The sequence below is a fragment of the Zosterops lateralis genome (assembly GCF_965231275.1).
Source record: "Zosterops lateralis genome assembly, chromosome: 20".
Taxonomy (NCBI): domain Eukaryota; kingdom Metazoa; phylum Chordata; class Aves; order Passeriformes; family Zosteropidae; genus Zosterops; species Zosterops lateralis.
This window is the reverse complement of record NC_139780.1, coordinates 1327209-1345727: the sequence shown is the minus strand read 5'-3', so window position 1 is coordinate 1345727 and position 18519 is coordinate 1327209. Positions and strand designations below refer to the sequence as shown.

The following is an 18519-nucleotide window of genomic DNA, read 5'->3' as shown; positions in this document are numbered from 1 at the left end:
GGAATGTTTAATTTGCCATCAGTGTGTATAAACACCTCCTGGAGGGGCTCAGACTCACCTGGTCTCCCTGCCTGGACAGCACAGTGCCAGCAGTGACCTGGTGCAGAGTCACTTTGCCGTTCAGCAACGCAGGATTCTGGTGAAGAAAGAGGTGGGAAATACAATTTACTGCTCTGTGCACAGGTAAAGGTCCCAGAATGTGAGGAAAAACCCAAATAAATCAAGTAAGAATAACAGTTACTATGTTACAAGTACTTAAATCTCTTTAAAACATGGCACCAATTTTTATATTTCTCTAGCCATCAGAGTAGAAGAGAAGAAGAGGTTTGATCCATTTTAATTGATCACACTTGGATTCTTAAGGATTTTCTATTTATCAGTTTTCCCCCCAGACTCTTTAAAGGGTCCATAATGAAAAAAGATCTGTATCAGCTGGCATGAAAACCACAAAACATGAAGTTACTTTCAAAGAAAAGTGAAACTAGAAGACACTCCCTGCAGCATGGAGTAACAGGACAAGATGATCCAGCAGTGTTTTTGTCCCAGCCCAGCCCTGGGCACACAGCTTGGCTGTGCTCTACCTGCAGAGCAGATTTTCATACACACTGTCACAACAAAAGCTTCCCCAAGCTCATGGACTCCTGTGCTTGGGCAGAGAAAAGTGCGAGTTTCAATCCCAACTGAAAGGGAGGAAAGGGTCTTCCCAAAAGCCACCCTCAGTTTGGACCCCAATCCCTTGCAATGTCAAGGAGCTGAGCTGGCTGAGCCCAAAATTCCTTAAATCCAAACATTACCTTCACCACCATCATTCTGAGTGCACAACAGACAACCAAACAGGCATGGAGAGACTTTTCTTTCCACCTCCAAGAACTGCCCACACAATCTGGGCTCCATGTGCAGTCAGGATCAAACCCTGATGCTTTAATCCACATTTGCCTTGGCAGAACTTCCATCCAAAGCAGCAAATCAGAGAGTCACACACTGGTTTGGTTTCAAAGGGACCTTAAAGCTCATCCAGTGCAGGCAGGGATATCTTGCACTATCTCAGGCTGCTCCAAGCCTCATCCAGTCTGGCTTTAGACACTTCCAGGGATCCAGGGGCAGCCACAGCTTCTCTGGGCACCCTGTGCTTCAAATAAAGAATTTTATCCCAGTATTTACTCCCAGCTTTTTCCCATTCAGCTTAAGACTTTTCCTCCTTGTCCTGTCCCTCCATGCCCACAGCTCCTCTCCAGCCTTTGTATAAACCTTCAGGAGTCCAACATTTTCTCAGCAGAAAACACGGCTCAGGGATGAGTTCAGATGTCAGGCTGGAGAGAGGAGCACAGCCCTGGCTCTCACAGGAAAAAAACCAATTGAGCACAAGAGCAGAATGTGACCCCAGTTATCAATTCCATCCCAGCAGGAAATCAGCACAGCAGAGATGTAAACACTCCACCAGTGTAATTGTTCTGCCAGGCTGGAATTTTTTCCATTTTGGGTTGAAAAAATAATAATAATAAAAAAAATAGTGCCGGGGAAATAATCACAATTATTCTTTACACCTACTGCTGATAAAAAGAACATATTTCCATCAAAAATAGTTTTATTAAAGCCAATCTGTTTCATGGGAACATATCCAATGCAGAGAACCTGACAAGCACCTGTCAAAATATTTCAGTTCAGCAATAGCAACTCGACTAATTTCTATAATGGTTTTTTTTTTTTTTTTCTATATTTAGGCATTTATGGTTGTATAGTATTATCTGTTCTTAAAGCCAAAGTTGTAACTCTGAAAGTACCTCTCAGCAGGGGAACACAAGCTCTACTTATCAAGAGCATTTTCAGGCTGCATCAGCTCAAAAAAAAAAAAAAAAAAAAATTGCTGCAAAGATTTTCTTCATGTCTAAGACTACTTAAGTATTGGGATAAATTGTAGTCAGGGCTGTGAGAGCCTCAGCATTGGAGATCTTTAAAACAGCTTAGCCAAAAACCTGCCAGAAATGACTTAGCAATATCTGATTGTGCCTCAGGCATGGCAGGGACTGAGTGACCTCCAGGCAGACCTTGGGATCCTCTTTTTGCTGGGCTATTACTGCCCCATTGAGCAATAAAAGAGCTGGAAAATAAAATCCATCCTGTCTCAATCCAAATTGAGCATTGCACAGTTACAGGGTTTGGGTTAAAATCCCTTCCCAGCCATGAGATTTTAGGGAAAATAAGTTATTACCCCAAAAAGCGCCATTTCCCAGCAAGTTTCTGTCTTTGCAGGACTGTAACAAATGATTGCAGCAGGAAACTCAATAAATTTAGTTACAATATCAAATGTAAGAAGCAACAGAGGTTTTGTCTGGGTAACAAATTAGCAGGGGTTTATGAAGTAATTAGCAGGGGTACAGAAGTAATAACAGTTATAAACAATTTAAATAAAGCAATGATTTACTGAAACAAATAATATTTTTGTTGAAGGAAATTCCTTTGTAAGTCACAAAGAAGAGATGCCTTAACCCTCCTCATCATAACTGCAGATAAAGCTGAAAACACACAAAAACTGTATGAGGCTGAAAGCCATTCATGAGAGAGAACTAAGGAATTCAAATCACTTAAAAAGAAAATTTTAATTCTGAAGCCAGACACCTAAAGGCTATTTGAAATAAAGCCTCTCTCCTAGAGACATTTACCATCTCTCATGGAAAAACAACCCCAAACCTACCATCTGTCATCAAAACATCTCAATTTTATTCACTTTAATTGGCTGTTCTGAAAAAAAATGACAACCTAAAATGCTTCCATGCAGCTAAGAAAGATCTTGCTTTTTTAAGAGAAGAGCTTACAAGAATTCATTTTCCTTCCACAAATATTTTGTGCTCAGTAAAATCCTTCTTGCATTGCCTTTGGAAGAATCAGCTTTTGCTATTCCTACATGGAAAAAGATAAATTGAGCTTTCAGTGACATTTCTGGCATTTGGCCACATCCCAGCAGATTCTAATTTGCTTGTGAAAAACTCAGGTGCTTGAAAAATCCTACTTTATTTCATCATTATTGAAATCTTTATGTTACAAACTTTGCCTGTTGGGTGCTGCATTTTAAGGACACTGTTGAAATTATCTCTAAATTGCTACTTGGTAATTACTGAAAAAATTATTCTAGACTAAAAGAAAAGTGCTGGAACCAGGAGCCTTCAGTAATCTTGAATTTTTTTTTTGCTTATGATCTGATCTGGATCAAGAACTGAATAGATGAAAGTCCTACTTTACTCCTTCTGCAACAAGAATTTATTCTAAAATAATCTATAGCCTTTCATGAGGATACAAATGCCTGGAAAAAAACCCTGAAAATTAACATAATGAGACAGGTAAGGCTCCTGGAACAGGCACCTCGAGCCTCACAACTGGGAGCTGAAAGGGGATTTTTGAAGCTGCAAGGGGGATAATTTTGGAAGTCAAGAGGGAATGCTAAAAATCTAGAAGTAAAATCTTTTAAGTTCTACCAAATGTTGTTTGGTGACAGCTCTGAAGGCAGGAGAGGAGGTGCAGCAGCTGTGCCCAGCCTCTGGCAGCAGCAGCAGACTGGAATTATTGCAGAAAAAGGCTGGAACAAGGCAAGGATGTCTGTGGCTGACTGAGACAGATGCAGAGCTTCCCCAAACTGTCTGATTATCCCCATGAACAGACACACCTCTGTAATGAAATGCAGCTGGAATGATGAAAACAATCATTTTCAATGCTGGTTAAAACACCAAGGGGCTCAGCAGGGATCAGGACCCAGCTGGGAGATGCTGCCCTGGGCAAGCACAGGGACAAAATTCCAAAGCCAAACAACTCCCAGGGATGCAGAACGACCAGGATTCCTGGATTCAGCAATCACCTGGACCTCCAGGTAACTTCCCACATTGAGTGAGAGCACAGAATGAGGTGGCAGGAATTGCACACGTGCTGCTTGCAGGGCTGACTCTGCACACAGAGAGGGAAGGAAGATTCATGCACTGCATTCCAGCCTGGTCTGTTGAAACGGCAAAAATAATTCAAATTTATTTCAGCCCTTCTAATGACTTTAACAGGCTGTTGAATAAAACATCTAACCCATCTCTCCAGCACGCTGAGGAGACAAATCCACTCTTCAGTTCCTGGCAGAATGAGATGAAAAGCAGAAGCAAAGCCAGTTCCCTTTGCAATTTACTCACATCAAGTTTCATCAGGGTTGAGAGGTCTTTCTTTGCTGCTTCCACGATGGCATCGGTGTGTTTGCTGTTACAGGAGTCCTGCACAGCACTGTAATGGAAAACTGCTGAAGGGGTTTCTGTCACTGTCACAGTTTTCTTCAATATCGACTGCAGAGAGAAGAAAACACATCAAGGATCAGTTTAACCATCAAAATTGGCACCTGCCTGGCCAAAATTTGCCTTTATTGTCTGCATTCTCTACCCATCACAATTGGTGGTCTGCAAAAAAAAAAATAAAATCTAGGTTTTCCAAAAAAGCAACAGCTTGCTAACTTCATTATCCTGTATTTTTTTGCACAGCCTGACACTTGAATCAAACAAAGTTACTCATCACAGCTTGTGAAAGGGAAGGAATTAGAGACTTCAGAAACTGGGTTGTTGCCAGCTTGATGGAACTAAAACTTTATCAACCCTGTACACAAAGATGGAGGAAAAGATAAAATGTCTGTCAAGGTCACAGTGAGCAACAGTTTAATGCCAGATTTTAAGTCGTAGTTTTATAATTCACAAGTGTTTTTGTCCTTTTAACTTCCAGGTCAGTGTTTGTAAAAAAGCAGACCACAAAAAAATAAAAACAGATTTATAAATAATGACTGGAGATCTAATACAGCTGATACAAGTTTTTAATTCCTTGCTGTAAAGTACCTCTCACAAATAAAGCATGGCCTGACAAATCCAAATAATCCATTCCATGAGTCAGGGCAAGAAAAGACATAAAAAAAAATTGCACAAAACACATAAAAAATTGCAGCAGTGCTTTCCCATTGCTCACCAAGGGAACCTCTGTAGAATTTCAAGATGCACAATAAAATGACTTGACAGCCACTAAAAATCTACTGAAAGACCAAAAAATCTGGTTATCGCCCATAAGTTAAAAAACAATAAGACACAAAAATCTGCTTATCACCCATAAGTTAAAAAACAAAAATACTCAAGGCCAGGCTGGAGGGTGCAGAGAAAAGTGTCCCTGGGGTATTGGACCAGTTGGACTCCAACCCAAAATATTTTGGGGATCCCATAAAACCACTCATACAGAACTGCAAGGGCAGAGTTTTGAAAGAAGGAAGAAAACCTCAGAAAGGCTCCAAGCAGAAGGAAGTGAGGAGGGAGGGCAGGCAGGAGCAGGGGAAGGAGCAGACCCACCTTGGCCACGCCGGGGCTGCCGGCGCCGTCCTCGGGGACAAGGTGCACCCTGGCCCTCTCGTAGGCCATGTCCATGTCAGACTTGGCACTGCTGGAATTGTCTGAAACGAGGCAAAAATGCTGCTCTGAGCACCTCCTGTACTGCAGGTTCTGAGAAACAGCAGGTAACACACCCAGTGGAGCAGCTTTGGCAAGTGGCATCTCCATATTCCCATTATTTCCCAGTTCTTTTTGACTTGGGATTTTAAATCTTCCCATCTGAATTTGGGTGGACAACACACCCCAGAATTCCCACATCCACTTTTGTACAGAGTACAGAATACCTTCATTATCTGAAGGTTTTTTGTGGGGTTTTTTGTCCACTGAGAATTGGCAGAGCACTGCAGGGAGGGAACTCCTGAAAACTTCAAACTTTGAGGTGTTTTTTTTTTATGCCTTTCTGCAAAACTGCCTGAGGTGATGCTGCTGATGGTTGATATCAGCTGCTGCAGCTTATTTTCCATATTCTACAAACCCTTGAAATCCTTCATAGGATGAACATTAAGTTTCAGGGGCCAATTTCCTCATTTGTGAGAGCAGCTCATCCTCTGAGCTGATCTATTGCTCCTTCTGGATGTTGATGGGTTCATAGAAAAGGTGAGATCTGCTGAAGAAATCTTATTTCTTTTAAAAGCCTTTTTGGAAAAAATTAAGCATATTTTCTATTCACTTCCACATCCTTGGAAATCACAGTGCCCTGAAGATTTACAGAGCTGTTTAAAAATCATGCAGAAATTGCAATTTCCTTTAACAAATAAATCTGTAATAAATTTCAATCTTATTTCTATGTCTGATATATCTCCAAAATAAACCATTTAGATAAGTTTACATTTTCTTCCTTATACCTTTTGCCTTCAGTGTCAATACATTTTTCTTACACTTTTGCTTTTTTTTAAATCCAAATTGCTGCCGAGTTCTGCCAGTCCCACGTGTGAGACACGTCAGGGAAAGGCACTATCACCAATTATTGGGGGGAAAAAAACCACCAAAATAATAAAGAATAACTGCTGTTTAACCTTAAAAATAGAATTAGGAAGATTTACTTCCAGGGGACAATGAAGAGGTGAAGCTGTTACATCCAAAAGGCCCTGATGTTTTTTTTTTCTTTGCTTTCTAATTTCTCTGTGATGCTTCAATGAATTAATTCTATATTTCTCCACACAAAGTTAGTACAATTATAAAGCAAAGTAGATTGAGCTGGCAGAATCCTATTCCCCCATCTACACAACTGTTATGTTTCAAGTTAGATAACCACACACAAAAAAAATAACCCAGAAAAACAAATTTCAGCCAAGCCCAGGAGCAACTGAGGCCAAAGTGTTTTCTCCCAAAGCAGTTTTTAGCTGTGTTTATCAATTCTAACAACAAGAAAATCAAGGAGATGTTGAGATAACAGCACTTGTATGACTCCAATGGTTCTCCCCTCTCTGAATTAATAATAAACATAATCAATATTCCATGGAATCTGAACACACAGTAAGCAGTGGAAGAGAATCTGAAGCAAAATCTTGATCTTTTCATCACAGACATCAAGACAGTCTCTGTGCAAGTTAAACAGTGAGAAGAAATCAGCTCTGTTACCTGAGGCAAATCATAATTACCCAATTAGATATGCTCCTTCTGTCAGTAAAAATTAATTTGCTCTCTCTGCTGAGCTCTGTGTACCCTGGCAGAACTTTTATGATACATAAAAGGAGAAAGGAAGGACAAATGGACATCTCCACTGAAAAGTTTGCAGGGATCCTTCCATATTAAAGCTCCTAAAAACACACAAGGATTGTCCCTGAGAATGTCACAGGGCTGTACAAGCAGAGCTCACTGAACTCCCTCATTTAAGGAGTTGTGTTCAGGGCAAGGATTAATTAATTTACCACTGAATCAAGTCTGCTGGTGCATTTTATAATTCCTAGTGTAAAACAACCTCACACATGTGAAAATCAAGCCAAGTCTTGTGTGGGTCAGCCAGTATTTTCTCTTTATTTGTCTCCCTGGCTTAGATACCCCAGGCAAACTCCTATTTCTCCATCACATCCACCCCTCTGGACAATAACACAGAAATCACGAAAAAATCTAAGTGAGACCCTCTATATTTGCCCAGCAGGAACTGGAGAGGAAACAAATCAGCCCTCCAGTGTTAAAATTGAAGGAATTCCCCATTGCTCTCCTCTGTGAACATCAGCAACTTCCTGTGGCAGCAAAAAGTGACACAAACCTTTCCCTGGGGACAGCTCTCAGTGCTCAGGGCTCACTCTTTCCTCCTTGTCTCCAAGCTCTTCAACCCCTCACAGTATGTTCTTTTCCCCTAAATCATTTAATAGCCAAAGTGAGCAATAAAAGCATCCTCTGAAGTACCCAGGGCACCTTTATTCCACTGTTTAATGGATTAAACATTTCTCTATTAACAGCACCTGAGCATGACCTTGGAATTCCCTCACAGAGCTCAATTTATTTCTCATATAACAGAGACAGGTGCCTGTGTTCTGTGATTCCCACAAGAACTCCAGTTTCTCCACCTTGGAACACAAAGCTGCCCTAAACACCAGGCCCAGAGGAAAATATCTACAGTGGAGTAACTAAATTTCCCCCAAAATGATGCTGCAGCATCAAACCAGCCCAGCCTCATAACTGTCTCCTCAGAGCATCCCATGATCCATCACCTTTATTATCCACTCTAAAAGCAGCAAAGCCATGGAATGTGCTTTTTGGGACAATCAGCCAAGCAAGAAACATGTGTCATCTTTTATATGAAAGATGATGGTCTATCATCATAATTCAGCTTGATTCAGTAATATCAATTAATAAAGCTCCTCATTTGCAGGTCCTGGAAGCCAAATTATGTTTCCCCATTGCTGATAATGACAGCAAGGGAATATAGTCCATTTGTTACTGAATAATTTTTTGACCAGTGAGTTAGGAAGCAGCACTGCAAGATGATTATCTACCATGAACAGGACTGCAAGATGATAATCCACCATAAACAGGGAAATTATCTAGCCCAGCACTCCAGAGACCATGTAGTTTCCCCCATGATTAGATAAATCACATATTTCACATAATTTTGCCAAGCACTACTTACTAGAATTCTCTGTAGACCCTGCATAGGGAGGTGATGAAAGGCTTCTTCTGAAAATATGCTCAGAGTTTTCTGTACCAGAAATCCTCAACATATCTGAAATTTAAAAATAATTGTTGTAAACACAGGTATCCCTTAATAAAGTTTCACTAACAAGAACCTTTAACTACCCACTATTAAAGGCAGACTTAAAGATTCTGAAACACTGACATTAAATATAGTTTAAACCTTTTTCCTGGTTTTGATTTAAATACTTTTTTTCCATCTGCAGAGGCAAAATCCAACTCCATCTATTTTCCTGCCTTTACCTTCAGTACTGAGTCTTCAGGCTGAAAAGACACATTATCCAGCAATTCTTCTGCTGGTGTCTGGAGTGCTGAATTTTCCCAACTCCCTCTCTGCATTCAAAATGAGGAGTCATTTTCCCCCTTTCCTTAATCCCTCAATATCATTAAGAACACAGTAATATTTCCCCATTGAAGCTAAGGACTATCCAACAGCTTCAAACCTGAAATTAATCTAAGACAATCCTTAACTACCCTGATAAAACCCTCTGATCAATAGCAGTGATATCAACAGTGGATCAAATGTAGTGAAAGGACACGGGGGAATGGCCTCAGGATGAAGGAGGGCAGGGTTAGACTGGATTTGGGGAGGAAATTCTTTACTATTAATGGTATTGGGTGCCCAGAGAAGCTGTAGCTGTCCCTGGATCTCTGGAAGTGTCCAGGGCCAGGTTGGACAGGGCTGGGAGAACCCTGGGACAGTGGGAGGTGTCCCTGTCATGGCAGGGGTGCCACTGGGTGAGCTTTAAGGTGCCTCCCCAACCCAAACCAGTCAGGGATTCTGTAATTTAGTGATCAGTGATTTAGTACAAAAATTACAGAAGATGCCAGAGGACAGCTCTTCCATGCATTACCCATTTCCAGTGCTTCCCCAGACTTTTCCAGCTTCTCTCCACGATCCTCCTCCAAAGTACTGGACATTTGTCTCTTCCCTGCCTTGCCGGCGCTGCCTCCGGAGGTGACGCTGCTCACAGAGATCAGGGGGATGCCCTGGCTCTGCTGGGAGCACCAAGGGGACAAACAAACATCAGCCACCCCCTGATATGTGTGTTCCACAACCCTGGAGCCTGCACACACCCCCAGGTACTGCTCAGGTTTGTGCTGATCAATCCCAGACCCCAAGGGTGGCTTGCCCTGGGATCTGCAGCTCCCTCAGTGCATCCCATAAAGGTCTAGGGACTCCCACTCTGACCCTCTGCCACCACAGTGCAGCATTTTTCCCACTGGCCCAGGCAGAGGTGACATCATTAGCAACCAGCAGAACTGCTGAAGCAGGGAGCAGAGCACACACATCACTCTGGAACGATGCACTTGGGAAGTTAAAAGCCTCCCCACCAATTCCCCAGGCATCAGTGTAGGCTGGCTTTTATGGGCTGGTTATACAAGTGCCTCGGCCCTTAAGCACTGTCATTATGAAATTAATATGTAGCATTTGCTTTATGACCTTCTGGAAGGAGGCAGAGCTCTCTGTGTGCCCTGCCAGGAGAGCTGAGGGCCTGCCTGCCAAACTCACACAGCTGAAGAGCTCCGTGGTCAGCCCCAGGTAGTTGTGCAAGGCCAGGAATGTCACCCTCTGCAGCCTCACCATGATGATCTGCAAACAGGGAAGGAAGAAGCAATAGCAATGAAATGGATTTAGCATTCTCCCACACTCGTTCTGGCACTTAGACACAATCATGCACCAGAGTACCTGAATGCATTCTATAAAATACAGACTGTACCCTAAGCTGAAATTCCTTTTAGCAGCTGATAAATTGAGACAGAGAGAGATTCAAGTGATTTACCAATGACTTCACCATCATTTGATGGCACGAGAATCCCAAGTCTTACTCCCAAACACCAAATGCTTTTTGTTTCCTATAAACATCAGCAATAAAAGTGCCTTGAAATAGAAGTACTTGGTTCCAATCTTGCTCTTTAAAAAAATTATCCCAGCTCTCCCCATAGAGAAGCTGTTCCACTGCCTCACAAGCATTCAAACCTAACACTGGGATCAGTGGCACCTTCTGATTCCCACTCCTGAGCCATCCTCGCCTTTGTATCAGCTCTCACAAAGCAAATTAATTTGGTGTTAATGATCTGTTCTCCTCCAAGCAGCAGAATGAGGAGGTTCATGTGCTGCTCATAAATCATCCGGAGACCAGAAGAGTTTGCAAGGACAAACAGATTCAGAAGTGATAGTGAAGCAAAAGGACAGCCCAGAGCAACTCATGGGGTCACCCCACACCAGTGGGACAAGGCAGACCCCTGGAAATCCTTAATCCTCATCCCTGCAGCACCTCCCACCTGCAGGAGCTGCTCACCTGAGATCTGTCTGAGCCCCTGCAAAGCAACAGAAGGTGAACACAGAACTGACACAAGGCACAGCTCTTCCCTCAGGTGCTGACAGAGGATTCTAAAGTGAAAACTCACACGTCACTCTGAATTTTGTGACTCTTACAAAGCATCAGCCCTCACCAAACAGCTCCTGAGGGTGCAGCAGTCCTGTTTGAGGACATGGGACAGTGTGTTCATGACTCTCAGCCCTTCTGGTGCACCCCAAGCTGCAGAGCTCATACCAGCACCTTTCTTTCTACTCCCCAAGGACCAACAAACTCACACTGCAGCTCTGCCTGATTGATGAGGGTACCACAGGCAGAAACTCAATTAATGGAGATATAGAGATACATAAATTATTTTTCCTGTTGTGATAATGCTGGATTATTATATCCAAGGCTCACCAGCCAGGAGAACAAACCCAAATCTTGATAAGCTGAGCTGAGAAATTCTGCATCTACCAAAGGATGAGCTTGCTGAGCCTCTAAACATCCTCCTGTGACCTGGAAATGAGAGTGGCTCCCCCTTCCCTCTCAGCTCTACCTACCTGCACCACTCTGACGAGGGTTTCAGGGTATTTCTGGAACACATCCTGGAAGGCACTGGCTGGAAGCCTCAGTATTGTGGATGGAGTGGCTGCTCGAGCTGAGACAGTTTTATAGGGAGCAGGGTGACCCTAAGAGAAAATTCCAGACACACGGGGTTAATCCATCAATTATCCAATCCAATTCTTCCCAAATTCCTGTTTTGCTGCTGTCTGTGGCTGACAGACCACAAAAAAAGCCTTGAGTTGGTGCTCCATGACCACGAGGGTGAATTCACACCTGCATTAGAGACAGGGGCAGGGAAATAACAACTCCAGGGAGTTGGATGAGGTTGAGGAGCTCTGACACAGTTTTATTACAGAGCCAGCCTTCAGAAGGGTTTGAAATCCCAGCTAGTCCAGGCTGCAGAGAAAAGAAGGTTTGTTGATTTTATTATCTGTACTGACAGCCAAGCTATTTGCTGCAAAAACAACCCCAGACTCACACAAACAGTGAAAAACACAACAAAACTGAACAGTAATTACAGATATAATGGAAAAAGACAAAAGACAGGCAGACTTCTTGTGTTTCAAGATATATACACATATTTTTTCATATATATATATATAAAATATTCCATGTGACAAAGCCAAACAGCTTCTCTTTACTGGAGATAAAGTGGGTCTAGACCATCCTGCTCAATGAACAGATGGAGAAATAGCAAACAAATGAAAAGTGGGTAGAATACAGAGATTTTTTTCACACTGGAAGGCAAGCCTCTGGGTTTGGATTCTCCCCTTTAAATAAGAATAGCTTTTAACAATAATCTACTGCCAAACACTTGGATAAAAAGACAGACAGACAATGTCCCTTTTATCCACTTAATAAATGCTAGAAACAACATCTCCAACTCATAAATTAATTTACCAATCCATCAAATATTGATTTACACGGTATTTATAAGATAAAATGAGCCTTTTAACAGCACAGAGCAGGAGCAAAGGAAGAAATGGAGTTTCTATTTTAACAGCACTCACAGCTCCAGCAGCTTTCCCCCTCCTGACACACAGATGTTAAATGCTGATTACAAACCAAACTGCCTGCAAGACATGCAGAGCATCAGAAAACTCAACATAACCCACATTGAAGGAATTCCTGCCTAAAGAACTCAGCAAAACCAAACAAAGAGACTTTTTCTAATCACCCTGGAAAAATAAAGCTGCGGCTCTGTCTGCCTTGCTGGTCTGGAAGGCACCATGAAGCAGACTCTAAAATTAAATTAAATTAATTGGAACCAATTTTTTAATTACACCAACTTCAGCTGACCTTTTTATAAAATCTGGGGATGATATTAATAGCCTTGATTTTCGAGTTCCTGAGGGATCTGAAATTTTAAACATCTTTGACCTACAATGCAAAGCTGCCGGTGTCCTCTGTTTCCCCAAGTTTCTTTTAATTAAATAAAGAAATTAATAAATAACATTTCTGTGCTTTGGCTGTACCCAAAAATAAATGCAACAATCCTCTTTTACAGGCCAGTTTGAAGTGTGGCTTTACATGAAGAATTAATTTGGACTTAATTTTCACTTACATGTTAAATAAAATGTCTATAGTCTGTTTTTAAACACTGTATCTGCCATCAACTGCATTTCTTACCCATCTCTACAGAAAATATATAGTAAAAAAAACTAAGGAAATTATGAAATCTTTACTTGCTGGACAAGGATAAGCATCAAGTTTAATGGAGTTTCATGAGTTATTCCAAAGAGCAAACTGAGCTATCCCAGAACTCTGATCTGCCCAGTGAAGTGTTTGGGTTTTTCTGCAAAGTGCAGATAACCCTCAGAAAAACAGCTTTAGGATAATAACAGATAATGATGCAGAAGCCTTTTCCTCCAAAGAACTACCCATTTTCTCCAAATTCTCAGCATATAATTTTGGCCTCTTTGAAATCCCTGCATGAGAGCAGCTCTTCTGAAAGGGCCAACACCAAGGCTAATGGGGCTGGGACATGCAAGAGCTGTCAGAGGAGGAAATGTTCCATAATTGTCACTTCTCTCACATCTAATGTTGTGAGCAGCACAGGGAGAATACTATGCTCAAATTATACTATTTTGCAATCACATACTGAGATGACAAGAACAGTTAAGTTATAATCAGTTATGAAACAGGTTTAGGTTTTTTTTTCTTTTCAACAGAGAACTTCTTGTTCTCAGGGCAGGTAACTATTTACTTCTGTCTCCTTCCAAGAGCTGAGGCATCATCTCCAAGCAGGAGCTGACAGCTTATGGCTAAATCCAATCAAGTCTGGTCAAGAAATCTGCTGCAAGAGACACAGATGTTTCACAATCTCCCACCTGCAGTGGTAGCTCCTTTCTGGACTAGAAAATCTGGCATGTTCTCCCTATTTCCATGGCTGGGTTTTGTCTTCCTCTGCTCCCTCCTGACAATGCTGCACCCAAAGCTTTTGCAGCCATCAATCACTTCTTTATAACCCCATCTGTCTTGTCAGCCCTGCAGGCTCACCTTTATCCAAGTGTTTTTCCAGCTACTTTTAATCCTGACTTTCATTTTTTTCCCCCTCCTCAATCACTGCCATTTGATCAACATCCCTCAGAGCCTCTTCTTTTTTCAACTTTCTTATTCCAACTAAGCCACAAGGCCTCTTGTTTTCCTAAGAGCATCTCCACATGGAGGACAGGAGCAGAGTGACCTCCAAATCTCCAGCAATCAGCATCACATCTCTGCTGGACCACTCCACTCCGGATGAGCATTGACAGTTCAGGGAAAAACTCTGGCTGCACACACAGGAGCTGCTGAAAACACAGACATCAACAAGGCTCAGCTCAGAGATTTCTTTTCAAAGTCAGAGCCATTAACTGCACCTCAGAACTGTTCCAGAATACCAAGAAAGGCCCTGCAGATTTCTTGGATTCAAAAGCTTCCAGTTTCTCCTCAGAATCTGCAGGAAGCAGCATTGATCTGTTCTCAGAATTGGTGGAGGCTCAGGCCACAGCTGCCACCTCTGGATTTAGCAGAACTAAAGGGACTTCTCAGTTTAAAAGCTGAAAGATTCAATTAGAAAAGCTCCTCTGGTGTGACCTTTCTTTTAGGTCCACCAAGAAGATCTTGGCACTTCTTGCATCAACCTCAACCTTCTTCACAACTCCCAACCAAGTGAGAAACCAGCCTGACACCACCTGCTGCAAAATCAGTCACAAAAAAAATCACAAATCCAGCTCAGACTGGAATCCTCTCTGAATAAACCCTTCCTTCATATCAGGGCCATGAGTTTGGTATTTAGTAGAACTAAAGGGACTTCTCAGTTTAAAAGCTGAAAGATTCAATTAGAAAAGCTCCTCTGGTGTGACCTTTCTTTTAGGTCCACCAAGAAGATCTTGGCACTTCTTGCTGCAACCTCAACTTTCTTCAAAAGTCCCAACCAAGTGAGAGAGACCAGCCTGACACCACCTGCTGCAAAACCAGTCAAAAAAATCACAAATCCTCTCTGAATAAACCCTTCCTTCACATCAGAGCCATGAGTTTGGTGGTGCAGTGAAATCTAATTCAGATTTTGGTATCTGCAGAGTGTTCCAAGAGTCCCCCATTGATTTGGGATGACACTGAGGGGTCTCCTCTATTTTGATCCAATGCTTCTTCCTCTCTCCTTGTCTATTTTCATGCTACTCCTCTACCTAAAGTCTGCAAGAAACATAAGGAAGAGGAAAAAACCAGCAATGAAACAAGCAGTTCATGAGCTGGGGAAGTGAGGAACAAAAGAGTTGTAAAAATAAATGAGAACAAGTTTAGCAAAAAAATATTTCAAGGTTTTTTCATTACACATTCTTCTGCAGACTGCTAACTCTGCTCAGCACTCTTTCAATCATTTTTATTTTTTTTTTTTACTTACCAGTGTTATAACTAATGAGAAAGAGGAAAAAAAAATGACAGAATGAGAATTAAAAATTTAAAAAAAATGACAAAAAAATGAATGGCAACCACTTTTTTAGAAAACAAAGCCATAAAGCACTGCTGTACAAGGATCTCTCTTCTCATATTTCTTTTGAACAAGCAAGAGCATGAGTGGTGCTCATGTTCCTTTACAATGGCCCTGCTGTTTAGAAAAGTCATGAAGAAAATTTACTGGTGGAAATAACAAGGCCAAAAGTACTAATATGGATTTATAAACATTTTGTGAATTTGACAGCAAGAACTAGACTTGTACAGCCCAAATTATTCCCTTTCTACAGGGAAAACTGTGACTAAGCTTAAAACATGTTATCACTGTCGATGGGTTTTATGGGAACTGCAGATAAATGTAATATAGATTTATAAATAATGTGGGTATAGAGGGGTGTGTCTGCTTTTGGAAGTGATAAAGAATTTCAGAAAATCCTTTAACTACTCACACAGAGAGCAGTGATGAATCTTTTGATGAACAGAGACAATCAGGCATGGCAGACACATAACACAAGGTCAAACATGAACAACTTATTGACTAGATTTATCTTTATCCTCTCAAATCCCATCCTACCAAAATCCTTCAAGGAAACACCTTCAGGGTTTGGGTATTATCAATGATATTCAACATCCTCCATGTGGAATTCAACACCTTCCATTTGGAATTCAACATCTTCCATTTGGAATTCAACATCTTCCATTTGGAATTCAACATCTTTCATTTAGGCACTTCTAAAGTGACTTCAGCAAAACCATCAGTCTAATTCCAACTGAACTAAAATCCACCAGTTTTGCACAGAACAGGATCAGCATTCAGCTCATCCTGCCAAAGAGCACAGCCCTCAGCTGGCCACCAGCACCACTGATGGTACAAAACAAAATAAATCCATCAGCTGGTTTCACAGTATAATTACAGTACTAACAACTGTCGGGTTTATTTTCCTTAGACTAAATAAAAACAAATTCATTAAGCAACACATCAAAGTTGCTGCTGGGGCCCAGCCTGGTCCTGCTCCTGCCTGAGTTGTGATTTGAGCAAGTCAAACTGTAATCTCAGTTTTCCAAACACAAAGGGCTCATTCAAATCCTCCTGCTAATCAAAAGAAACCACTCAAGCACAGATTTCACAACCACCCTCCAACACCACAAAACTCAGCTCACACCTGCAAAGGAGGAGGAGAATTCATCCAGAAAAAAACATTTTACATTCTGATTCTTTCCCAGGAATGCTCAAGGCTTGTTTTCCCTGGGAAGGAGGAATGTGCCCCCCCAGAACTCACCGTGATGACGTCGAGGATGCTCAGCAGGCTGTGCACGCTGTCCCCTGCCAGCACCTCCTTCACCACCACCTCTGTTCCATCCTGCAAACACACACACAGCATTATTGCAACCTCACAGCTGCATTTTGGCCAACTTGGAGCATTTCAGAAAGCCTGGATGCTGCTTCTTTTCCTCTCTGCTCTGATGGAAATGTGTTAATTCCAACCACAGAGTTTTAAGCCAGTTCTAAAAGTGATAAATTAAAATAATAAAATAATATAATGAGCCAGTTTTTCCCAGGGATGTTGTGACCCCCCTTGTCTTTGCTATGGAACATCAACAAAACAAAGCTGCCTTCACCCAGAGGCAGAATGAGCTCCCTTTACTGAGGGATTACTCAGCTTGTACAAAACAGGAGCAGCAAAATGTAAAAATACACAGAAATCAGCAAATTTGATACAATTTCCAAGCCCACTAAACTTTCAGCCTCTGGAAAACTGCTGACATCCAAAAGTTAAACTCTAAGTTCAGGCAGGAAGAAGGTAAAAATTAAAAATTTAACTTGGCAGAAGGAATCACAAGGACTGGTGCTCAACATTTTAAGGCTCACATGGAAAACAATCAATCATCTTTTTTCCCCTAAAAAGTGAATCTGACTCTTCCACCACCCAGACAAACCCACTGATCCCTGCTGGACTATTCTGAGCTGAGCTTGGTCTCTCCTGCTCTCTGCACCCAAATATTTTCTGTAACGACCTTTCCAAAGGTGAATGTTTCCAAGCCCACCTTGCACCCTGTCTTCCCTCAATAATTCCTGCATTTCCTGCATGAGGATATTTCCAGCTGCCTCATCAGCTTTATGCTCTGCTCTCTCACCTGAGACACCAGAGACCAGAACTTGCAAACCTTGATCTTTAACAAACGCCACGGCCCCGAAGAGCCGGGATTAATCCCTCCTAAAACCACTGCGATTCACAGTGTCTAACTTTAATCAATGCTTAATGATTCATGCCCAGCCTTTCTGCTGTGCCAACACATTTCTCTCAGGATGTGCAGAGCAGTGAGTTTTTGACTTACACTCTCTTGGATGCAGACTTCCAGCTTTCCATCCTGCACCACGTAGATGCTGTTGTCGGGCTGCCCGGGACGGAAGATGTACTCGCCCTCGTGCAGCTGCACAAAGAACATGTGTTTGCACAGCTCCAGGAACAGGGGCTTCTCAAAGTGCCCCAGGACCCTGCAGCAAAGAAAATGCAAAAGGAAAATTTAAAATCATCACAGCAGCCTTTGGGAAATCTTTCCTATATCAGCAAAGCCTCAGGTGTGAAGGGAGGAGGAAGCTCAGAGTGGTTGCAGGGAAGGAGCCTCAAGGAGCTGCCCAAAATAAGGTGAAAGAGCAGCATGAAAAACAGAATTCTAAATGCTGAGGTTCCTTTGGAGGAGCCCTCCCAGGAATTCAGGCTCAGAAGGAAGTAGAGCCAAATTTCCTCCAGCAAACACCAGCATGGCCTGTGGAGGGAAAGAAAAATAAAAACGTGCCAGATACACACACACAGAGTGAGAAAAGTTACCCAGGAAACTTCCTCCTTTTAGAGCAAGACACAGGAGAAATACTGAAAGAAGGAAAAGCTCCTGTCATCTGCATGTAACTGCAAGTTTGGAATATTCCATCTCCTGCAGGTAACATGCACCTGGACTGCAGTCAGTCACTGCCAGGCAGAGAGAAATATGGGTTTCACTCCTGCTCACTCTGCAGAGAGCTCCAACAGCTCCCATTTATCAGGATCAATCCATCAAATCCTCCTGTAATATCAATTAATCATAATTCCGCAGCAGCAAGTTCAGATGACCGACACAGCATTTTTATTTGAGAATATATCACCTTCAGGATTACATTATATCACAACTGGGAGGAAAAATGAACATCCACAAGCAAA

At 42.0% G+C, this 18519-nt stretch overlaps 1 protein-coding gene across 2 annotated transcripts in view; it reads right to left on the bottom strand.

The window, feature by feature from the left end:
• PNPLA7 (patatin like domain 7, lysophospholipase) overlaps positions 1 to 18519 on the bottom strand; it is a 120858-nt gene that overhangs the window by 94967 nt on the left and 7372 nt on the right. The window contains exons 8-16 of one of the 2 annotated variants that reach the window (XM_083876059.1): positions 17660 to 17819; positions 16603 to 16683; positions 11386 to 11514; positions 10036 to 10116; positions 9377 to 9518; positions 8461 to 8553; positions 5346 to 5446; positions 4164 to 4310; positions 59 to 136 (exon numbers count right to left, since the gene is read on the bottom strand). In XM_083876059.1, coding sequence (XP_083732185.1) covers positions 59 to 136; positions 4164 to 4310; positions 5346 to 5446; positions 8461 to 8553; positions 9377 to 9518; positions 10036 to 10116; positions 11386 to 11514; positions 16603 to 16683; positions 17660 to 17819 — 1012 coding nt within the window. Of the gene's footprint in view, positions 1 to 58; positions 137 to 4163; positions 4311 to 5345; positions 5447 to 8460; positions 8554 to 9376; positions 9522 to 10035; positions 10117 to 11385; positions 11515 to 16602; positions 16684 to 17659; positions 17820 to 18519 lie in introns of both variants that reach the window. The other variant, XM_083876058.1, reaches the window with a different exon arrangement.